The 25,629-nt window shown below is 42.4% G+C and overlaps 1 protein-coding gene across 1 annotated transcript in view; it reads left to right on the top strand.

Annotated features, from left to right (window-relative positions):
* The first annotated feature begins 22,863 nt into the window (after positions 1–22,863).
* Positions 22,864–25,629, top strand: part of KCNU1 (potassium calcium-activated channel subfamily U member 1) — a 77,290-nt gene continuing 74,524 nt past the window's right edge. The window contains 2 exon segments of the mRNA XM_074939899.1: positions 22,864–22,935; positions 24,075–24,136. Of these exon segments, the coding sequence (XP_074796000.1) occupies positions 22,897–22,935; positions 24,075–24,136 (101 nt within the window). The 5' untranslated portion in view covers positions 22,864–22,896.

Genomic DNA, 25,629 nt, shown 5'->3' with positions numbered 1-25,629 from the left:
GAGAGATATTCAAAAGCAGAAAAGGCAGTTAGGTAAAGAACTAGTTAAACATTTTCCATCAAAATTTGTTCTTTATTTTCATGAGAAATGTCTTTAGGACAAAATGAAAATATTCATGAAAAAAATCCATTTTTGGGGAAAATTCTCATTGAAAAATGTTCAGGTTTTGTTGTTTTGATGAAAACCTGAAAAATGTAGGTGGAGAAAATGTTGTGTCATCATTTCTTGCAGGAAAAAAAATAAACAATTTCCCTCCCGGCTCTAGTGAGGGAGCCAATTTCCCATGCTCAGTCATGAGTTGTGGACCTAGCTCCCCCTTGAGTCTTTGCAAATCTTCCTCTAATTTCTGTGATGAATTGGGGCCTCCAGGCTAGATCTTTAGATCACTGGGTAGGCAGCCAAGTTTCTTAGCTTCTTTTGTCTTGAGTTTTGTTACTGTATTACTTGTCATGTAGCCATTGATGACCTTGTGAGGAACTCAGGTTCGAATTGATTGCCATTTGTGGGGTTGAGAAGGTATGTTCCCCTGGGTCAGTTTGGGTGACTTGTGTTTTGGTTTGGGTTTTTTTTTTTTTTTACCTTTCTCTGTAGCACGTGAGTTTGGGTCACTTGCCATATTATCTTGCTATTTTTCACTGAATCATTTCCATTTCTATTGCAGGGGCCTAGGGCACCTCAATTCCTCCTATACACTATCTGTGGCATATAATAATTTAGTTTCCTATGGGCTGTGATACTTTGGTCTAATTTTGGTTGTTGGATTTAGCGTGAAGGTGCTGGGTGTTGTTGGTGGCCTGTGATATACAGGAGGTAAGTCCAGATGGTCTGATGATCCCTTCTGGACATATACTCTATGACTAAACATGAGCAGGGACAAACCATGATGAAGAATCAAAGTCCAGGCCAGCTACACACATACACAAACATATACACACAAAGCCATTGCATTAAATACAACAACAATACCTTCTCCCAAGAAACTACAGGCACTTGCCTAAAATGAGAGTAGTGGAACCAAATGGAACCTTGATCCACTTTCTGCTTAAGATTGTCTGTTTCCCCTTCCCTCATGGACAGGAAGTTGGGTCATATGGGAAAAAAGAAAAGGAAAGAGAGTGATGTCAATTAAATTAAAGATTTAAATTAAAGATACTTCCAGCATGGAGTGAAGTCAGGTGAACTATACCAATTTACACTGGCTGAAGATCTGGCCCCATGTCCCTGCTGTCCAAGAGCATTACAGCATTCACTGGAAATCCACATTTTTACCACTGATGCCTTATAAAGTTTCCAGGTTTGTGACAGGTAAGAATACGAGGGATCCAAGTGGATTGTGTTAGCCTGTTAGGGCCTGATCCAAAGCCCACTAAAGTCAATAGAAAGACTCCCACTGACTTCAACAGGCTTTTGATCAGGGTGTTAACGAGTCTGGCTATATATTTTTCAGGTTGCAGGATCTATCTATCTATCTAAAACCTATATACAAACAAATTGCTTTGCCAATAATTGCCCCATGTGCATAGAGATCAAATAATGTACCAGTGCCTGCTATTTACGAAGAAATGCAGAAAACTGAGATGCCAAGTCTGTTAGGAAGGCTAAATATATTCACGGGCTGCATAGTCATTTGTTCTGGGAACAAGTCCATTGCTTCCTTTGCAGGTGTGTGAAGGAGCTTCCAGAAAATATCCGAAGTGCATCTGATTATTAGTTGTTTAATTTGATTTTTTTATATTTCCAACCAGTCATAACTTTAGGGAATGCAAATGCTTTTGTTGTTTATTGCAGGCGTGAGCAAGTATGTCAGTCCTGCACATGAGCTACCAACTCCATTGCTGTTGATCAGTTAGCTTGCTATGTTGTATTAAAGATGCAGCCTAGGTATTAGGGGGCAGATTCTACTAGTCTTTGTCCCTATTCACCCAACATAAACACCTTGCCAGAAAGGGAAGATGGAGGGAAAATGTTCTGCTTTGTTCACTGATCGCATAAAATCCATGCTAGGACATAGGGCAAACCCCATCATTGATCCCATACCTAGGTTCATTTCCTTGTTTGTGGCACAGAACTGACATGCTAAGTTGCAAAATGTACCCCGAGTGGGTGTAGCAATACACAAAAAAGCTAGTCATCAAAGCTACTTGGGTTTCCTTTATAACAATACTTTACACTTGTACAGCACCTTTTATCGGAAGCTTTACAACTATTTACAAACATTAATTAGTTTTAACTTCAAAACATCCCTGTATGGTAGGTAGGATCTCTTCGCCTACAACTACAGTGCAGCTACCTTTGGTACTGGGCAGGGCAGCTGTTTAGCCGAGTGAAACAATACCATGAAACACTTTAGGACAGGAAATGAATAATACTCTATCCACTTTGAAAGTACAGCAGCAGGGGGTAGGAGATGTCAAGGAAGAAGATTACAGTTATCTAGAGAGGATTTAGACTGGCACACTGAGGCAAACCCTCTATTCTTCCAAAAAGTGCCAGGGGATGTTTAATAACTTAAGGTGGCCAGAGTCTCAGTTTTATGTCTATGTAAAGGACAACACTTCCAGCAGGACAGTGTCTCCTTGCACCATTGCTAAAATGCTTACACAGAGAGAAGAATGACACACATACAGTAAATCAACACCAGTACCCAGAGGTGCTTTGGAAGTCCCCTGTGTTCAGAGTCCTAGTCCCATTCTGCTTAGGCCCTTATTCAGTAAAGCACCTAGAATCAGATTTTCAATGTGCTGAGTGAACTCTTTTGGAAAATCTGGTTTATGCCACCCTAATCCAACACCCTTGGATGCCAGTGGGAGTCTTTCCATTGATTTCAGTGGTAGTTGGATCATTGGAGCCAGTGGGACATCTCACATGCTTAAAGACATACATATGCTTAAGTGCTTTAATTTATAAGGGCCTTAGTTTTGGGGACTAGATGGAGAGGAGCATCATCTGGCATAGCTGCAAGAGAGAAAAAACATCAGACACTTATGAGTTTAAGGAGTGTGTGTGGGTGTGAGTGTGTGTGTAAACACGTAGAAGCAGAGCAGGAGGAGTGATTTACTATTTCTCTGATTAGGCTTGGAAGGGGGAAAAAAGAGCAGAGAGTCCTTGTAATACTGGAGAAAAGCAGAAAGAGGAGGCTGAGGAAGGAAAATTATAAACCACAGAACCCCATTCTGAGCAAACATATCATCCAAGTAGAATACCTTGTAGTTCTTGCTCAGAGACAATAAATGTTACAGCTTTAGCACTGAGGAGAAATGAGAACTGCCATTCCCAAAGGATACAGAATACATCTCCACATATGACAAGCAGTTAACATTATGGATAGCATCTGCCTGGGCTTTTATCATGATTTAAATTTGTTTTCCATTCACCAGGCTGAATTGCAGGAAATTATATTGAAATGTGTACAAACCACCGGTTACAAATTTTATTATAGCCTCTGAGGTGATCCTACTGCAGGGAGAGAAGTTTATGAGTGAACATGAGTGCAGGGTACTTAGTCACCTCTGGTATTTGCAGTCCGGATTGGAAGGTGTAATTGATTTTCTAATAACAGGGAGAATTCTTGGCTAGAAGCATAGTATTGTGGTTTAGCCAGTGTCTAAGTGATGTAATCCTCATGATATAGTCACTGAACTGCTTTATAGTGACTGGCTTGCAGGATTATTTGCTAACAGTCTTTCAGATGATATGTGATGCCAGGGGCCTCCCAGCCATCAGGGTCATTAAAGAGTCCATGTTATTTTTCATAGGGACAAGGCTGTCAGGCCCTTTGAAAAATGCCACAGCCCTGGTGGGCAACTGTCTTACCGGGTAAATTCCAGAGAATATCACTGAGTCCCTATATCATTAAGAAGGCACCCATTCCTTCAGGGCATACAGCCTGATTCTCCTCTCCTTCACAAGGGTGGCCTGAATTCTCATTCACACGAAGGCCCTCTTATCCCACTTCTGGGGTGAAATCGGCACCTACTGATGTCAATGGGAGTTTTGCCATTGACTCGAGCGGGCCCAGGTTTACACCTGGCAATGGAAAGGGGCATTAGAATGGGTGTAAGTGCAAGAAAAAGGCTTTAGTGGAACTGAGGCTTGAGCATGCTGTTGGTGTCAGTGGTGTGACTCCTGATTTACACTGATGTGAGCAAAGAACTGGGCCCCTTGTCAAGTAAATATGAGCCTTTACTTCATCCCACTGAAGTCCGTAGACAGCCAGGCACTGTACCTGAAAAAGAAGGGGTAAATACAATGCATGGTGAGAAATAAATAGGAGTAGAGAAGGTTGCACATTCTGGATTGGTTTTGTTTCTAGTTTCTACAGATAAACAATCCCCCCCCCCCCTTCTTTTAGAGTGACTGTTTGGGTCTGGGTGAAAGTTGCATGACTGACAATGCTGGAGAAGGACGCTGGTTCCTTTTGTTGACTGATTGATTGATTTCAGTTTCAGTAGCACCAATCTCAAACGCCAGACAACTTGCAAAATTTAAAAACCAGCACTATTTGTACATATCAAGAACTGACATTTCACTCTACAGAGAAATAAATGCAGCTCAATCAAATGATTTTCAAAAGACAGACTGTGAAGAGTCTTCCCATGGATTTTAACGAGCTTTGGATCAGACCCTATATAGACTGCTGCCCTAAATGCAGCCAGTGGATCAATATTTGCATGTTCACATTTGGTCAAAATGCTCTTATTAATATGTTACACATTTACTATAATTCTGCTGTTGGCTAACTCACACAAACAGGAGTCAGGACTCCTGGGTTCTGCACCTGGCTCTGCTACAGACTTGGCCGTGCAACTGTTTGCAGGAGTGGGAGTGGAGGGTGCGGGGTGGGGATGGGGTGTCTATCTGTATGTACTTAACTTAGCACAATGGAATTCTGATCCTATTTGGGGGTCTTAAGTACAATAATAGTGCATGCTATTTTCTTCCCTTTCCAGCTATACATAGACAATTGACTCTCACAATTTGGCCTCTTAGGCTCTGATCTTGCAAGTGATTCCATGCAGGGATGTGCCTGTGCAGTCACTTGCAGCTTCTGGCCACCACTGAGTTCCTCTAACACAGCGAACCTCAGCAGAGACAAACTCTTCAGTACAGCTTTTCAGCCTTCCTTTGGGCTTCTTCCTTTATAGTCTAATTTTTTATTGCCAGCAATGGTCAGGAAGTTGATAATGAAACAAACAAACACTCTTTCCTTCCCCCCTACCCGCCCGCCCAGTGATTAACTGGCAATGAGGACCCAGGGGAAGAGGGCAGGAGAGAAAAAGCAGAAAGCATTCAAACACCTTAATATAAATTCATGGCATCCAATTAGGTTGTGCTCTGAGGGGCAGCTGTTAACCGAGCTGCATCTAATGGGTATGTCTACACTGCAATTAGACACCTGCCACTGGCCCATGCCACCTGACGTGTGCTTGTGGGGCTCAGGCTAAGGGGCTGTTTAATTGCTGTGTAGACTTCTGGGCTCAGGCTGGAGCCTGGGGTCTAGGACCTTGCGAGGTGGAGGAGAACACCTTTCCACCCACTCCTGCTGGCTTTGCTTTGTGGGGCCTAAAGAGAAACTGGCTGGATGGAGACTCTGCCTTCCAAAAAGGCTTCCTTATGGAAAGCAGCAGCTTCATATGGCCTCTCCCAGTACATATGCCTTTGTCTTCTTAGCCTTGGGCTCCTTATGAGCTCCTCCGAGCAACCCACAGTATGTGGTATGGGCTTCAGTTAAAGTTATCTATCTAAGTTTTTAATTGTATCTGAGCATAAGCCAGAGTGATGAGTTTACCACAAAAGGTTCATGAGTTAGGTCTGTATAAAGCATCCAGAACATCTTTGACTGAAAAATCAAAGCTAGAATAATCGTGTGTGGATAGTTTTATATTTTGGCTTTGATGGCACACGTTCATATCATCCAGGGACGGTGATAATCCCAAGAGCATCTTGAGCGGATGACCAGATATGGTATGTTGGCTTCTCGTCTTAGCTGAAAACAGAAGTGCAGACATAAGTACAACCAAAATTTTAATAAAAGTAACCAATTTCTTTCAAACCTCAGACAAAGGTTCTCTGAGCCACTTGGTCTGTGACCAATATCTTTGGGCACTGAGTAGAGTCGAGGCTGTGGGGTTCTGTGGTGTCAGGGCTATATAATTCTTTTGAGTCATTGGGTTTATAACAAGCAACCAAGCAGCTCTGCACCAGTAGCTCCCTGAACCCACATGTAGCCCCATAGCTTTTAGATTTGGTTGCTGCTGATGGAAATTTCTCTTTGAGCACCACCTCCAATTGTTTATGTCTGAGTACAAGGCTCTGTGAAAAATTGCAGAAAAATTATACAACCCAGTCACACCCTCCCCACTATGCCTCTTCCTAATCCAGCTCTGCAAAACCTTCCATTCTTAGGGAAAGAGCTGTGGTTGCAGTATGAAACTGACAGCCAGGACCCCAGGCTGACATTTGTACTGGCTTCACCACCACATGCCTCTTTCCCTCTCTGTATAATGGCATAACAAGATATTGTCAGGGTGAATTATTTAAGGCCCAGTTGCTGTTGGTAAGCACTAATATGAGGAGTCCACAGTGAAGGAGGGACTATCCTAAGCATTTGCAAAGTGCTTGAAGGGATTCTTAGATGAAAGGCCTAGATAAGGGGGAAATGTTATCATTAGAAATTGCATTGAACTGGGTTTCTGTGATGGTTTTCTATAACTTGCTGGATTCACACTGGTGCAGAGAATGAGGTCTACACTTGGATTTCCTGGCCCCATCCACACCCAGATATGGGTTCTCATCAGTATTCCTGCTACACGAGTTGGTATCAATATGGTTCTCATTCCCTGAGCTTAAAAACCTCCCTGTTTCGTCTGCTGACAGCTTTATGCAAGCCGCTGTAAAGTTTTTTTCCAGTGCTCATCTTACCTGCATCAGTGAACCTGCATCTCCTGCTACAGAAAGATGGATAGTGGGCTATTTTTATATTTTGAGCCAGATTTATGCATGCCTCAGAACTGCATGAAGCCAACCACGTAATAAAAACATGTATCAACGAACGTGAGAAATGTTATGCCAAGTCTTTTCTGAACCTCTCCATGTATATTTCTGATATTTCAGGTTTTAACCTTAAACTCATAATGGGCAGTTATCAGTGTCATGAATGTGGAAGGCATGAAATAAATCATGTCTCAAGTGAATTATACATAAACATATACACACGTATATATGGATGTAGCCACATGTATACATACACACACACATTCAAATGCACATACACTCATGCATAAATATATGCACATACACACATAAACATATATATGTGTGTGTATACAGGTGCATCCATGTAACACATGTATATGTACAGATATACACACAAATACATATACATACATGCACAAATATGAGCATTTGTAAACATAAAATGTATGCATGTGTATACATGAGCATTTATATATACACATACATATTCTTACAAATATAAATATATATTCACATATTGATTGAAACTGATCTGAGCCATTCTCAATGAAATATAAAGTAGTTAGGGGGAGAATATCTTTAACAAAAAGGTTGCTTTTCATAACCAGTTTAAAACTCTGTCAGTAACTCTAGCATTAGTGCCAAATAAAAAAGAGAAAAATAAGATTAGGTTGCAGGGTGTAGAGAAGAAAAGTTTCTCTTTTCCCCCCAGCATTAATCAGAAAAGGCTGAAATGCAGAATATCATTTCTCTTGAATAAAATTGACAGAATATAAATCACTCTTAATACCTCCAATCCACAAAAAAAAAAAAAAAAAATCCAAACCACAACCTGAACCAGGGAATAACATCTTCTCTGCTTTGCCCACACTTTGTATGCTCCAAAGCCTCTCGCCTTGTCTAGCGATTCTGAATAATACAAGAAGCTGAGGCGTGTATATGAAACCTGGATTAATGCGTGAGATTTAATCTGTGGTTTGCAAGTACCTGGCAAATTCTGGGGAAATCAAGTCTAAAAATTGCTCCCAAACAGGAACCAGGTATCAGATCTAGCCATAATATGTTGTTCATGACACATTCCTTCTTCCAGGCCATTGTTTTCATTCTTCACTGAATTTAGGGTAGTGAAAGGTGGCAGGTGGGCACTTTAGAGTACTATGTAGACCAAGGTCTTAAATTTATCAGCACAACAAATATTAATCTTATGATGGAAGCTCCTAAAGGCTCCACTGGGGAAATCAGGATGGTATTGTGCCAGGCACTGTACCCAGGTAATGAAAAGACCCAAACAGCTTACAGCCTCTCCAAGAGATATGACTGACCATCACAGGAGATTAAAAGAAATAAATGGGCAGGAGGTGAGGGACAAAGTAAACAGTGGAAAGCTTTTTGTTGGCTTAATAAAAAGAAGTGTCATCAGAACAACTGCATAGCCACTGTTGAGTGATTTGCAGGCATCTCTAGAGATGTGAATTTTAAGGGAGGGATGTGAAAAAGATACAATGCAGCAACTGCTTGGGGTTTTTTTTTTGTTTTTTTTTTACAGGGAGATCCCTCTATGTCTGAGTAGAGGGCAGCACAGGTGTGAGCATGAAGGTGCTTGAAAGAAAACTGGAATGAGGAGGAATGATCTTCAATTGCCACTCTCTCCGCAGTCATTGATGAACTGTTACGTGCTCTTGTTAGCCAAGAGGAGGAATGGACCCCTGGACTCAGTCTCATGAAAATCCCCGTAGCTCTGACATTTAGCTGTGGTTAGGCAGATCCTAGAGCTGACTGGAAATTTTCCAAGAAGTTAAACTTGATGCAAATCTGTGAAAAAAACATTATGTGTGTGTGTGTTCCTCATTTCTGATCAACTTTTCCACACCCCGATTTCAGGGGAGACCTGTTGACAAGAGTACAGTAGCCAGAGAGGACAGGTTTTGTACCACGCTTCTGGGGTACAAAGCTTACCCTAGAAAAATTATTATTCTTCAAAGTTCCCCAAGAAACAAGCGTTTAAGGTGTTTAATGATTAAAAACCTGATGCCCTTGAATATAAAAGTCAGATAAAGGAACTGCCAGGGACCCTAATGCAGCTGAAATGATAAACATAGAGGGGGCAATAATGAGTCAGCCTGAGGTGATTACATTCTCTAATTAGAACACATGTATCATTTAGGCATGTTAATCTTTGTCTGTCTAATGCAGTTTGGTTAGACTAACCTCTATGCACTGTAAGTTGTTTTTCTTTTTATTAGCATAGCAGTATATGTAGCAGGCCAAACCATTACATGTATGGATGTTCTTCCAAACCACTCTGTTCTAAGTGAACAGCAAGACCAACAAAAACATAATGGAGGAGGTTTTCAGAAGGGACTAAAGTGATTTAGGAGCCTAACTCCCATTGCATTTCAGTGACATATGAGCAGCTGACTACATTAGTCTCCTTTGAAACCCCACACCAGTATCTCTGGAGCAGGGAAAGGGGTTTGATTAAAAAGAAGGACTGACCCAAACTTTCATCCCAAACCTCAAACTGAACGTGATGTAAAACTTGTGCTCTTTAAACATTTCAGGTCACTCTGTGTAAAAGTAGGGCTACAGAACTGGAAGCTCAGCTGGTGTAAATCAGGGTAGCTCCACAGGTATAGCTTTGTTGAAATTAATGGTGCTGCACCATTTACACTGGCTGAAGTCCAGCCTGCTGTCCCAGTTCTATGAGGGTCCTGACAGAAGACTGCTGTTGAATTACCAGCATTGCTTTCTACAACACCTAGATGCTCCTTGGTGGTTTCTTAGGCTAGTACTCAGGAGGCAGGATCCTGCTTAGCCAAATACTTGTGACTGAATAACACAGACTCAGGTATGTAAAAGCCAAAGCTTGCAGGTGCCTCTGCAGGTATTACAGTACTAGACAGAATATCAGCAAGCCCCTCTTCTGGATTGTAACATTAGCATTACTGAAGACGAAGGCCTGATCATTTTTACAGTCTGTACTGCTTTGAAGCCATGTTATTTAACAAACTGCTTGCCAGTTGGCCTGGTGAGATCAGAGATTGGCCTGGCAAAAGTAATAGAGATCCCACTAATAACATTCAGCACCATTCCAGGCTACTTTAGGACTTTCATGCAAATGCTGGTAGAGTCTGGTTCTCACCAGCACTCTTGTAAATATTATTTACCCATTCTCCCCTGTTCCCCCCATGCTGTAATGACACTCACTCATTTAATTTTGACTGCTGAGCAGTTTGAAAATGAGCTGATTCACTCTTATTTCTTTGGGATATTTAAATGTGGGTCCATGTGAACTTTGGGGCATTTTTTGGATGCAGAAGGATAAGAAGGACCCTGCACCCTTTGGTTCCTACTTTTAACACTTGTAGCCGTACCATCCTCCTCTTCTCCTGCAATAGATAACTATGCCTTATCTGCTGAAGGTACTATTAACATAATGGCTTCTCTCATAGGTCATCAGCAGTGTTTGAACTCTCAGCACCAAAGCTCAAATGGTAGGGAAGAGTGCTAACAGTTACTGTGCTGTTACCTAGTAGCAGGAGTATGTTGTTATCTTCTATATGAACTAGCCATGTGAGGAAGGCACACAAACACTTGACATCAGCTCCTTGGAGGCCTCACTGCATGTTTGGTTTAGATAGAGTTTTATTGGAGCACAGTGGGGATTTCCCATTGGGAAATCTGGTTCACTTCAAAAGAGAAGTAAGAAAGTCAAAGTTGTAATAAATAGCTTTTAATTGTTCCCTGCCAGCCCAGTTCATAGAGTAACTAGAAGATACAGTATATTGTTCCCCAAATCCAACTGTGCTCCTTGTCCATGGAACAGTGCCCCTCTTCTTGTGCACCAAGGAGTAAATTCTACCTAAACCCACAATCACAGAGGGTCCTGTGCCACTGAAACTATTGTGAGTCTGCTATGAAGAAGTGGAGAGGGAAGGAGAGGGGGTTGTCAAAGCAGATGTCTCTGAGCCTGATTCTCCCTTGCCTTTCTGTTTGTTTGCTCATTCACACCCGTGCTCAGAGAGTGCCAGATGCTACTGGATCAGAATGGTCATGTTTTGACTCTCTGCCCCGATGTCAATAATATCACAAAGTACAAAGTGATGGAGAACTGGGCCTGGGGGTTTAGGACTTCTGGGTTCCATTACCAGCTCTGCTGCAAACTCACTGCATAGGCTTGAGAAATTCTCTTCACCTTTTTATGCCTCAGTTTCCCCATCTGTAAAAGGGGGAAAACAATACCTCACAGCAGCATTGCTAGTCAGTGTTAGTAAAGTGCTTTGAGATACTTGTACTAAAGGTGCTATTTTTCGTAATAAAGTTAGGAATAATCAAAGGGATATTAATATATTAATATCACTTTATCCATGAACTCCTGGTACTGTATGCATATGAAGGCTCTAGACCCTGTAGACTTAAGACAGAGCCAGCAAGGTCCAACTGAAGACTAAATGAGCAAGAGGAGAGAGAGATTGAAACTGCCTCCTGGAGAGCCTGAGAAGGCTCACAGGGTTTAATTTGAAGCTTTGATGCCTCAGTGGATATGTGGAATGTAATCATAGCTCTGAGTATACACCAGCCCCATGCAATGAACATATAGTAATGTGGTAATCAAGCAAGCAGGGATCTGGATTGACACTGACACTGGAGGTAGAAACCCCATAAAACTCAAAGGTGAAGGCAAAAATGGTGATACATGTAGAAGCCTGTTAGGTGAGTTTGATGAGAAGAGTCAAATTGTCACCCAACGGGGTAGTAAGGATGCTCGTGGGGACAGAGCACTAGTCTGGAATTCAAGAGACATGGGTTTAATTCCACTCACCCACAGATTTCCTTTGTGACATCAGAAAAATCACTTAATCCACCCTGTGCTTCAGTTCCCCATTTGTAAAATGAGAGAAATAGCACTGCCCTAGCTTGCAGGAAAACCTAATGATTGTAAGGTGCTCAGATACTACACTGACAAGGGCCCTATAAACAGCTAGATGGAGGCTTCTCTTCTAGCCTGTTTCATCCCTGTGCCATCCTTTGCAAGGTTCTTTTCTTGAAATGTCCCTGTCCTACAGATGCAGGCTCTGGCATCTGTGTGTCTGCCCAAACTTTGTGTTTCCTATTGCCAGAACCCCTAAGGGGCTTGCAACAGGCAGGAATTGCCCCAGTGCATGTCCACCCCACCCACACCCCTATTTCCCCCCGGTATGCCTACATGCAGCGGAGAAGTCCTGGAGACAACACAGAGCTGGCTCTGTGCAGGGCAGATGGTTTGGGCTTTATGCCAGGGGGACTCCACCAAGAAGGTCATGTGACCTATTTGCACCAGTGTAGCTGGCAGGAAGCAGCTGGAGCATGGGGGGTGAATGTCCTACCGGCCCAACTTTTGCCTCTCCCCCTTCTAGTGTAGAAAGGTGAATTTTCAATGTCTGCATAATACAGAGATTGGCACCTTGGTCATGAGCCAAACCACATGCATGCAGCCTGGGGGCTTAGAATATAGGAGCTTTGGCTCCAGAAACACAGGGCCCTGTAAAGGAAGGAAAGAGACTTTCCCTCAGATGCTCCCCAGGTTGCCTGCACCTGGCAGTTAAAGGCAGCGGGAGGATGTGGGCCACATTCTGGAATCGCACAGGATGCTGCCAGGCTCTAGCACAGGGGTTCTCAAACATCATTGCACCACAACCCCCTTCTGACCATAATAATTACTACATGACCCCGGGAGGGAGGACTGAAACCTCAGCCTGCCTGAGCCCCTCTGCCCCAGGTGGGGAGGCCAAAGACGAAGCCCAAGGGCTCCAGTCCCAGGCCAGGGGGAACACCTGTAACCTGAGCCCCACTGCGCGGGGCTGAAGCTCAATCAGGCCTGGGTGGTGGGGCTCAGGCTTCGGCCCTGGGCTCCAGCACGTCTAACCCCCCTCCTTGGTGATCCCATAAAAATGGGGTTGTGACTCACTCCGGGGTCCCGACCCACAGTTTGAGAACCGCTGCTCTAGCAAATAGCTTGTACTTTTCCTGGCTTTCAGAGGTGCCATGCAACGGTCTTTAAAGCACCACTTTCCCCAGTCCAGTCTCTTTCTTCGAGAGCCCTTCTCAATGCTGCCAGAAAAGGGCTGCTAATTGTGAGCTGTGTCTGTCACGGTCTCTTATGCACTAAGTCTCCTCTTATCCCAACATTTTTTGTACCCTCATGAGTTTTAAGAGGCCCCCGTCAGATAAAAAACAATTTCCAAATCAGCATGATTGAGCCAATCAAGTAGGTTGCATAAGGCTGTTAAAACCCTTCATTAGTCTCAAGTATCCCTTTGTAATGACTGCCGAAGTTGAGAAAGCTTTGAAGACCAGTTGAAAGGAGATTGTCAAGGCCAGAGATTGGTGGACGGGGCTCAAGATGCTCCTGGAGGAGGAACAGATCATCCTGAGACAGGCCATTGAGAACACTGAAGAATCAAGCAGATGGCATGTCCGGGAGCTGCCATTTTCGGGATGAGACACAAGACTGAGGTCCTGACCCTATATGCTCATTAAAGGGCCTGGGAGCTATCTGCAACATTTGTGGAGTTTGCTGTTTTCGCTTTTTTTAATGAAAATATAAGACTGAAATGTTCAAAAGCCATCTTGGGGATTTGGATGTGATTACAAATAATCCAAATCAGGGGTCCCTTAGAAAGCTTTGAGAGGATCTTAAGGCTTACCAGTGGTCTCCAAGGTCATCCTGCCCATCCAACAGGTCATGGTAACAACCAGAAGAGGACTCAGAACCTGCTGTTCCTTAAAGCACAGGCCTCAACCAGCTAAGCTAAGAGACAACATCCATTAGCAGTTAGCAATATAAGGCCTATGACATCCAATAGAGCAATTCAGATTCCTTCCGGTAGAGGGCTGTGGCTTGTTTACAAATTGGTCACTCTGGAACAGTGTTACCACATCCCTCCTTAGAAGACACTCTTCTTGCTTAGTGTCCGTAATACATTCCGCAGCAGAGGCAGCTGTGTCCCAGCAGTAGGTGCATCAATTGCCAGCTGCTCATTCAGACAGAGCCTACAAAGCTGCTGGCGGCTGCCTCTGGCAGAGAAGCAGCACTGCAGGAACATGAAGGATTATTATTATCATCAAGAGAAAATGAGAAATGATCTCATTCCTAAAAAATATGCCGCACTGAATATTCTCCACGCAAACGCGCTTGATCCTCCATCACATCGGGCAAGTTTCTCATATTAGGCAGAATAATGGCCTTTCTGAAGAGATATTAGTGGGTTATTTTCCTTTTGGTGCAGGTGGTGCTAAGATGAGAGGCCCTGGCTATTGCATTGTCAATTTGTTTAATGATTATTAGAGGAGCAGGTGATTTCTATTAAAGGGAAGTGACAGACTGTTCATTAGGTGTAGATGCATGTTTATTAAATTGGAAGCCTAGAGCAAGCAGCCGGGCTCATTCACATCCAAATTCCAGACCGATCCGTTTTATTTTGCACCTGGAAGGTTCATAGCACAGCTAAAGCAGAAGCCATTCACCAGGCGGGGGATGGCGAAAGTGTCACGTTCATGCACAGACGTCTCTTCTCTGCAAAATGGAGACTGAGCTGGAGCCTCTGCAGCAAGTTCCCCCATTTAATTTCACAGCATCCTAACTGGAGAGGTTTGGGAATGGAGGGAGGGCACAAAGACGACATGAGGATTTTGTCTCTCAGTCCAGACCTTCTGCTGCTGCTGTCAGGGTGTGTCCTGGCTCTTGACCTAATAGAAACATAGGATTTATTTTATGGATCCATCTAGTTCAGCATCCTGTCTCTAACAGTAGCCAGCACTGACAAGAATTGTGCATGCGATGGACAGTTATACCATAACCGGCCCATAGGAGAAGATTCTTCCCAGCCTCCATCAGTTAGTGCTTCATTTGTGCCCCTGGAGCATCAGAATTTATATCCCCTTTTTTCTTTTATCCACTCTAAAGTAACTGTGGATGTTCTCATTATCCAAACAGAAGTTTAATCCCTATCAGTCCTGGCACCCAGTACCACAACTTTCATTCTTCCCAGTCCAACACCAATTAATGCATTCCAAAATTAATGCTTTCCCTTTCAAGCATCTAGTTTATTAATAAGCTTACAGCTTGATCCATTAGCATTAGTGACATCATTGATAGACGGATGTGTCTGGTTCTGGTGTCAGCACTTCAAATAAGATGTTGAACTATTGGAAAGGGTTCAGAAAAGAGCCAGATGAATGATTCAAGGTCTGGAAAACTTGCCTTATCATGACAGATTTAAGGAACTCAACCTATGTAATCTATCAAAGGAAAGATTAAGAGGTGACTTGATCAGAGTCTGCGAGAACCTGCATGGAAAGAGAATTCTGGTAGTAGAGGGCTCTTAAATCTAGCAGACAATGGTAAAATAAGATCCAATGGCCAAAAGCTGAAGCTAAATAAACTTGGGCCAGAAATAAGGTGCAAATTTTTAACACAGAGGGTAATTAGACATTGGAACAGTTTATCAAGGGAAGTGGTAGATTCTCCATCACCAGAAACCTTTAAATCAAGACTGGATGCTATATCCCAAACAGAAGTTATGGGGTTGATACAGAAATTACTGGGTGAGGTACTCTAGCCTGTGTTATACAGGAGATTGGACTAGATGATCATAATGGTCCTTCTGCCATTAAAATCTATGGACCATTGAAAACCAGCCAGCCAGCCCTCTCTTCAGGGTTTAACAATTCACCCAGCTCTTGCTCCAGGTTCTAGTCCTGACGCTTTCTGCTCCCTGCAGATCTCTCACTGTGTGAAAGGCAGCCCTTCCAATAGTAGGTACCACTTCTAGGCTACCATTGTGTGATCCTGATTCATGTGCAGGTCAGAGTTTGGCCTCAGTTCCTTACATACCCCTCTCACTCTGTGACCTATTACTTTTTTCTGAATCTTGCTAAGCTTCTGGCTCCAGGAATACATTGCAGCAATGAGTTCCACATGCTAATCAGCATTTTGCACGTCTGATCCTAGGAGTCAAACTTTCTCTGCTGTGTTGCACTGGTGCTTAGATACTTCCATGATGAAGTCCATGCAAGTAGCTAGATAGAGCTTTACCAATAGCCCCAATGACTAGCAAGAAACAAGAAAGCATATAAGCTCTGCTTATGGTTGGCCAGGCTTCATGTAAAAAAGAGTAGTACTGGTTTTAAAAAAAATGCATTTTTAATTTCCGTTTTCCCAAAACTGCTGGGAAAAAGGAGCCAATGTTTTTAAACTTAATGTTTTATAAAGAAATGTTTGTTCCTTTCTAATGTCCTCTTTAGGAATGGAGGATTGTGATGAACTCTGTGTCTGTCTGTGTATACTAATCTCTTAATTGGATGAATCAGATATGCTCAGGTGTGCGTCACAGGTTCTATATTGTTAGTACCTAATGGAGTTTCTCCTCTAGCCCAAGTGGTAAGGCTTTGTGCTTTTGGCTGGGATCTATCCTCACTGCTGTTATTGAAGTTCTGAGTGACCCTATGTTGTGGCATGGTGACAATCATCAAGTCCTGTACAGCCACACAGATTTGTTACAGCAGAGATCACCTGACCATGGGAAATATGGTTCTGTGACTTAAGCACAAGCCTGGGAGTGAGGGAGTCATGAGCAAATCTGGTCAGGAATTTTTCAACAAATGTTTTTTTTTTCATTGGAAAATGCCAATTTGTCAACATTTAAATGTTTTGTGTGAAATGGTCAATTTCGATAAATGTTCCAACTCCATATTATTATTATTTTTTAAATAAACCTAGTTTCCAAATGGTCAAAACATTTTTGTTTTCACATTATCTAAACAAAATGTCTGGCTTTCCTGTTCAAAACAACTTTTTGTTTAGAACTTTTAGCTAATTATAGTAGAGAAAAAATGTAATGATCAAAATCAGAAGAAAATATTTTGAGTGATCTGAATGGAACCATTTTTTGTTTTGTGAAAATTTTTCAGAATTTGACTTTTCATCCTAATTTGGGATGGAAAATTTTTTCAGTGTCTCAGAAATGTTTTGTGATTCATTTGCAATTCAGCTGTGCTCCTAGGGGCTGATCCCAGCTCTCCCACTGACTCCTTGTGTGGCCTTGAGTCTCTTTTCCTCAGTTTCCCTAGTTGCAAAACGAGGAAAAAACTGAGTTATCTCCTAGCAGAGGAGGTTATGGAACTTAGATAATGTTTATATAGCACTTTGCACACAAATGCCATTCCCTCTCTGCTGGAAATGAGCTGCAGGACATCTCCCTGAGCATTTCCACTATGTATTTAATGTTGTGTGTCCACATCAGTGAAACATAAGCTACAATTTACTTAAATAAAATAAAATAAAACAAAAATCTGCTCTCTGGTAAACTCCCCTTCCTGGATTGTGTATCTGTCACTGTGAAGGCAGGACAGTGCCCTGCTGCATGCCAGTCAATCACTTTTTCTTTCCTTCTACAGCTCTGTACTGTTGCTGAGTGATTGTGATTTGTGAATGACTAAGTTCCTGCTCTGGGGACACTTGACTGAGAAAAGAGCTGGAGTTGTGTTTAGCCAGCCCTTCACCCGGCTGGATGCAAAAACATGCAAATGCTGCCACCCAGAGGACACACCTTTGGCAGCACAGCCTCTTAAGGCACGTCTACACTGCACACTTCTTTTGTTGGCATATAGAGTACATACACTGGTATCCTGCCCAGCACAGGTATAAACAGCAGTGTAGATGGTGGGGCAGTGCATAGGCAAATTCAGTAAAGACATGGCTGAGGCCATGTATGTACCCTGTCTACACTGCTATTTTTAGCAGCCTAGTGTCCTGTAGCCTATCCCTGCTGCAGGGAAAAACTCTGGCAGCAGGGAAAGGCTCTGGCACCTTCCTGCGACCAGAGTCTTTCCTCACCACAGTGCTCTGGCAGAAGGAAGCTGATGAAGTCTTTCCCCACTGCCTCCCCACCACCTTTCGCTCTTGCATGTAGCTATGCATACCGGCATGCAGTGTAGATGTAGCTTTAGAAACAGGGAGAGTGGTTTCAGAGCCAGAATAATATCATTTTACACCCCACAGATTATAAACACACAGGTATCACTTCGCTACTGAAATGCAGCTACCTCTGGAGTGGATGAAAGATCGGTTATCTCTGTTTTACAGACAGGAAACTGAAGCATAGGGTGATTAAGTGACTTACCCAGTGTCACATAGTAACCTGTGGCAAAGCCAGGAACTGAGTCCTAAACTGGTGCCTTAATCTCAGGACCATCCTCCCTCCCAAGTGTTCTGTTTTAGGTCACCTGGGAGTGCTTCTACCTACAGTCCTTGATGCTTCTGGATTGAAACTTAGCTGTGGTAATATGCAGGGGACATACACAGAAAATCTTGCCACCAGATGAGGTTATCCCTTAGAGAAATCCTGTTGGAGAGTTCTGGCAATGGTAGATCCCACACCTGGCAGTTCCAAGCAGGATCAGAACTTCAGACAATTTTGGGATTGCTTACTCCCTGTAACCTATGATTTCAAAACCCTTCCAGAAAAGCCAGGCACGGAGAGAGGTTGTGAATACACAGCCAAATTCAGCGTGTGTGAACAAAACACGCAAAACCAGGGGAAAGTTAGTCATTTTAGGACAATAGTCTTTTTATCTCCCTCTGGGAACTTATTTCAACAGCCTTCAATTCCTGGCTCAAGCATTTTGGAGTCTTAGATAGGTAGCTGATTGTAATTGTGGCGTGTCAAAGCGTAGAGGCACATACACAAATAACAATTCTGCCAGATGACAAACTGTCCAAGTACAGTCTTCACCATTCAAAACACGTCCCATTAGTTCCAATCACTCATAGTCCCCTTTGGCACTCAGATGGGGGAGGGAGTACTAAATAATGACTGTATTTAAAGGCCACAATAATACATTCTGTGCCCACCAGACGATGTTGCTAGGCTGTTATTTTGCCATTCGGTTTTCATGTGCACGCATTCCCCCATTCAGGAGAAATCATCACTTTCACACTCAGGGGCCTGATTGCATGAAGAAGAATCTGATTGCATTATTCATCTGAAAGCTTCATAAAAGACTTTAAAACTCTTGAGGAGCCCTAGAGCTTTTGATGAAATTATATTTCAGTGGGGTTAAAAAAAGTACTGAGTTAACTGGTTGCATCTGAACCCAACTGAGCAGCTGCAGATCTGATGGCTGGGCCTGAATGGAAGAAGATGGGCTGTTGTTTTTATTGAGCAATTTCTTGAATATGGCATATTGTGCTGCTCCTCTTCTGTTGTTGTCCCAAGGCCTGGCTATGACACCAGCCCTTCAAATAATCTTTCTTATATTGGAATGCCATAGCATGCCGGCTAATCGCTGAGGAAATACTGCCACCTATGGACAGAAAGGTAGAATGGCAACTTCTCCTGGAGAACAGCTGGGTGTAGATCACAAACTTATCTCTGTCTCGTCCAGCAACGGAAGTTGGCCCATTAAAAGATATTATCTCACCCGCCTTGTCTCTCTCATAGCCTAGCATCAAAACACCGCAAGAAACTTTTCTAGTGTCATTCAGATCTGCCTCCCATTCTTTTCTGGATGGTTGTGAAATTGAGGTCTAGAGAGGAACTTAGTTTTTCCTTAAAATATGTTGATGAAGAAGTTTAATAAACCAGTCTTCAGACAGAAGAGAAAGAGAGTCCCCTTTTTCAATTCTGCCATCTGAGCACCCTTTTCATTACCTCTTGTGTTAAAATACAAATGTCCCATTGTTTGTATTTCTCTTTGAACTGATGGACCCAGCCAAGAACTCTCAGCTAATCACCCCCGCCCCAAATGTTATGGATGACCCAAAGCTGAAGCTTTTCTGGATCCAAATTTGGTGAATAACCCCAATTTTTATGGCATTATTATTATGTATATTACAGTTGTGCCTGGAGCTCCAGACTGAGATGGTGCTGTACTGAGAAATAGTCCTTGCCCTAAGGGTTTACAATCTAAATAGACAAGATGAACAAGGAATGGAAGAAAGGAAGGATTTTTCTCCCTGTTTTGCAGATCGGAAACTGAGGCTCAGAGAGACCAAGTGAGATGCCTCTTTTTTTATACAGTGCAAGAGCCAGCAGTTGAACCCTGATTTACTGAGATCCAGTCTAGTTCTTTAATCCCAGACCCATATTTTCTCTCTGTACTAATATTTATTAAGAAGATCAGAGTTTGAGAGTAGAATTGTTTGAAAGGTTTTCAGTGAAAAAGCTAGTGGTTATTTGTGAAGTTAACAGTAATACAATGTGTTATGACTGATAAGAAAAATACATTGGTATCCCTAATAATAAGAGATGGCCCAAATTTAAAAAGCCGTGGATCCAGATACATCTTTTTTCATCTCCACCTCTTCTCTTTCTGTAACAGCAGTGACATCACACTGCTGCATGTTGATAATGATGTCACAATGATACTACAAAAGCATAGTTTGTCTTAGAATGTCACAGCTGAGCAGTGGAGGAAGCTGAGAAAGAAGCAGGCAGAGGGAAATGACTCCTACTAACCTGCCTGAGAACAGAACCTTCTGTGAAAAATACATGCAGTTGGCTTTTATCCTCTCCTCTTTGTCAATTTTCTTAGGAGGCCTGTTCCTCATAGTAGCTTCCAGGGTAGCCAAATATGTTTACAGGTTCATCTCAAAGTGCATTCTCAGCACAAAGGTAAATACAAAGTCTTCTTGAAGTAGTGCATGTTTGGGTGCTGACATGGGAAAATCTACGTTTTTGGAAGTCTTGGGCCTTTTAAATTTGGCTACAAAAGAACTTAGAATTCTTAGAATTATGCCCCAGAGCAGAAAATCTTTCTCTGACTAGATCTTCTGCTGTGTTGTACTGAGCAGAGCATGTGTCCAGGGAAAATTTGGCCATTTGGCATGAAAGATTCTACATTTTACTTGATTATTAGACTGAGAGATACACACAGCCAATCTGTTTCTCTCACACACGTGTGCACACGAGGTCAACTTTAAGTCAAAGGACTTAAGAGAAATTAGGTGTCTAATTCCTATTGAATTTCGGAGGGGTTTGGGCTCTTAACTCCCTTTGGAAAACCCAGCCCCAATCCGTCTCAATTACACTAGCACAGTTGCCCATAAAATGCATTAACGTGTATAATGAATGAATCTTAAGATGCTTGTGTTCATGTTACATACCCAGGTTGCTTAACTACATGATTTCAAATGACTCTATAACTTCTTACTTATGTCATACTATGCTATCTCCCACCATTGGGACGTGCCGCATCATTCTATCATTTAGAAGAGAGGATATGACATCAACCCACCTGGATTGCATGGGCAGAAAATGAAAGAAACACCTGTGGTGCTGGCAAGCCAGATGGTATCACTGTTTGCCAAAGAGTTAAAATAATGTCTGATTATCTTGTGTCTTTTTGGCTACTAGAGCAGATGTGGGGTTTAGTGTTGGCTTCCTACTGATGCTAGAGCCTGAGAAACTCTGAGTGTAAAAGACACTGGGATCAGCATATCTTCTGTAATGCACAGAGAACAGAAGCTCCAAAAATAGGTGATAAGGGAAAGGAAACGAATAGACAATCAGATCTAAAATGCAGGTGTCTGACTATTGTGGTGGGAGGAGATGCTCCCAGTTTTCTACCCACAGAATAAATCTGCATTGGGTATATGTTCTATTAATTAATAGGCATACCTATAGGACAAGAAAGAAGCCTGCAAAAGTGACAAACTAATCACAGTTAGCTGATGCTGCAAGGACAATGAAAGCCCCAGTCATGGGTCATGTTGGTCATGTCACATATAAGGGAAAAACAAAGGGGTGAATCCTGCAGGTCACATTAAAACAACAACCCAGAGCGGGGATATTCCAAGGCATCCGTGAGAGCAATGTTTAAATGATCCAAAGTTCATAGGTTGAATTCATTCCTGGTGCAAGCAGGAGAGACATCTCACAAACCCCTCAGAAGATGTGCTGGTTTGCACAAGGGTGAATTTGACCCAGTTTCCTCCAGTCCAAGGTTACAAAGGGCCATAACGTAAGGGTTGTTGACATACGTCATCCATGACAGCATAAAATACTCCATCCTCAGACAGGCCACTGGTCCAGGCAGTCCTGTATCCTATCCCAAACAGTGACCCAAACAGAAAGGCAAGCAAACCTAACATAATGGATGTGGTCAAATGCACAGTGCTATTCATAGGGGTAAAATGTCTTTTCCATTCCCTGCAGGCAGTCAACTGATATCTTGAATCATGAGGTTTGATTACTCTGGAATACTGTTTAACTCACATTTAAGTTGTACAGTTATACGGCTTATTGATGGTGATAAAGCTACATAGCTGTTTGCAGGAAAAATACTTTCACTGCTTTCTTTTCAAAATAGTGTGTGCGCATATGAGTATTTGTGGGTGTGTATGTGTGCTCTGTGTTTGCACTCAGGTGAATATTTGTGGGTTTGGGTTTGTGTGTTGTGGGGTTGGTTTGGGGAGGTTGATTTTCTTCTGATAATTTGTTTTCATTAGACTCCAAACCGTTATTAATTGACTATGCAGTCACGTGACTACCATGTGGCGGAGGAGAAATTAACCTTGATGCTGTTGTGATGTGACGGTGGGAGTCTATCCAGAATGACCTCTAGCAACGTGAAGCTCAACACAGCTCCTGCCAGCTCATCCAAGGGAATTCTTCCTGCTAGCTCACCTGGGAGAGCTGCAGACTAGGAACCATATAGGTTTTCTTTCTAGTCTGGCTATAGTATTGTACTAGATGCATGTAGCAGGACCCCATTCAGTGGCTTTCACTATCCTAGGAAGCCGTGTAAACTCTGGTACTTCCTAGGGTCCCAAACTATTTGTGTTGCTCTTAGGGGGAACACAAACAGCGTGCTCAGTGGCTGCCCAAAATACGGCAAATTTCAATTCGCTGGAAAGGAGCCTTCCTGGAGTCAGTGGAGATGATGCTGTCAGCTCAAACATGTATGGGGCGCGTGCTGGTAAGTGGATTGGTTGGCAGGGTTTCATTCCCTGCTAGGGATGATAAGGGTTGTCGAACAGGTCTTCTGAGACTCTTGTAGCAAAGTGAAAGCCCACTGGGGGTGCTCCAGCAAACCACACACAACAATTCACCCTGTTCCTCTAACGAGACATGACTGGGCTAGGAGGGGAATCTGAAAAGTCTCCCTAAGCAGAAGGAACGCAAAATGAAATGGTAGATATTCACAACCCCTGGGTCACTCCAGGTCAGGATGGAGGCAGATTGCTGGGTCAGGTTGCACAGTCACTCTATCTTGTGGACAATCAAAGGGACTCAGTCCTCATGACTCATTGGGTGCTTGCCCCCTTAACTGAGACTGCCAATACAGGGGCCAACTATGATGTCAATTTATTTATTTATTTAATGTCACTCTACTAGACTGAAAGTACCTTCTCCTTCCATCAAAAATCTTTCAAAGGGTAATGTTCTCTGTTCACTGATGCAGATGATGATGACTGCAGTAGAAATGTCTGTAAATGAGGTGGTCTAAAAGTTATTCTGAATTAATACACAGAGAAACTGGCATCTACCCAGTTTTTAATGTTCACAGATCCCCAGATGTACCTGGAACTTTAGTGCAGAGTGCTGTGTAGATGTGCATACTGCTTTGCATAAATATAAAATAAAACACATCTCCTTCCCAGGAAGCTTACAATCTCAGTTAAATAAACATTATGAACTAGACAAAATCAGTCACAAACCTGGACCATATAGTACTGGGAAGAAGATCCATCAACAGTCACCCTTCATTTCCCCAAGTGCTGAGTCAAATTACTGCCACTTGTCATCAGAACTTATTGCCTTACTTATCTGACCTTCCTCTGCATATTAGATATTGGTAAATTGGCATAATACATTAGACTTTACTGCAGCTATGTCGATTAACAACATTTGAGTATCTGTTGTGACTAATCCAAATTAAAACCCATTTCCCACCTTTGTCACAGAGCTCAGATAACTGATTATTTGTTTCCTGACTTTCTCCCCGAGGTCACAGATAAATGCCACAGGAGATGCTCTAGATGTATTTTTGGAATCTGTGTCAGTTTCAGACAGGCAAGTAACATGATATCTCATGCTTGATGCCTATGTTTTTAGGTGATACTGGTGTTCCTACTGAGTATTGGATCCCTCATCATTTACTTTATCAACTGTGACTTGTAAGTAGAATCTAGGCATTTATCCAAAATTTTATTGCTTCCTTATGCACGGGAACAAGCTTTAGAAGCCCAAAATGATATATGTTCTTAAAGGGTGGTCTTGTGGCTACAAACACGGGCAAAAGGAGCCTAAGAGAGTTGCATAGCCAGCTCCTGTTGAATTTCAATGGGAGCTGGCTGTCTAACTCCCTTAGGCTCATTTGGAAATGACAGCTTTATTTTAAGGAGGAAGTGGCGTTATTATTAAAACCCAAAAATGGGACCCAGGAATTCTGGGTTCAGTTGCCAAGTCTGCCAAAGACTCCCTTTGTGGTCTTTGCTGAGTCACTTAGGGCCAGATTTTCAAATCCATTCCCACCTAAGTAAAGGGGCCAGATTCTCCAAAGGAAAGTGCTCAGCAACCTGGAGCTCCCACCTAGTGATTTCTGGAAATCACTTCTGATCATCTGACCTCATTTCTGGGGACTGAGCATTTTTTTTAACCTCTGAGCCTGAAACTCTCTCTGCCTTAGTTCCCTTGCTGCAAAACAAGGATAGTGATATTTCCCTGCCTCACAGGGTTGTTGTAAGAATAAATTCATTAACACCTGTGAAGAGCTCAGATACTAAGGTGATGAGGGGCATATAAATAACTTGATAGACAATAGATTCTCTTATAGCAAACTCCAAATCGAGTTGGCTCCGATTAAGAGTTAAATGATCTTTTTTTTCCCAACTGCTGGTGCAGCAAAATCAAATAATATCAAGCTGACAAAATCCAGCTGCTTCTCACATCATCCACAGCAATAAAGAAGATAGCTGATGATTCTCCTGATGATGCATGAGGCAGAATAGAATCCATCTAATTCCTGCACAGCTGCATTTGATTGGAATTGCTAACAAGAGTGAATCCCATCTGTGTCCATAAAATCAACAGATCTGATGTTGAGAAAGAAGGGACTATGTTTACATACAGTTGCTGTTCTGAGGACATGACAGTATAGAAATGCAAACGTGTTCTTTGTGACATGCTCTGGTCTAAAAAGTCAGGTAGTGATAATATCCTCTTTGAGTTATCTCATTGAAACTGACCAATGAGAAGGTTATTCTTCTAAAGAAGACACACACAACAGAGAGCAGTAATTTAATCTGTCTGAATGGAAAAAATGAAATGACAAGTGAAAAGAGCTCTTGATGTTCCTGGGCAAAGGAGAAAGAAAATGGGCTATATTTTAAAATTAAATGTTTGTAATTACATTGTAGTTACACTGTAGTTACAATAACTAATTACCACTTATTCATGTCACCAGAAGTTAACTACATTACAGAATTACATTTTATCATCTCTTTGATTTCATACTTAATATGTGGATTTTTAGCTTTTAGGGACATTCATTATATTGTATTCACACTATAATCACCCACTCAGTCATATAGTTAAACTTCCAGTTTTGCAAATTTAGTAATGATTATAGGTGCAAGAAAGCGTAACTAAAATGTAATTACACTGTAAT

This window comes from Natator depressus, chromosome 26, assembly GCF_965152275.1.
Source record: "Natator depressus isolate rNatDep1 chromosome 26, rNatDep2.hap1, whole genome shotgun sequence".
NCBI lineage: Eukaryota > Metazoa > Chordata > Testudines > Cheloniidae > Natator > Natator depressus.
Note: the sequence above shows the minus strand (reverse complement) of the source record. Positions and strands in the feature narration are given on the sequence as shown.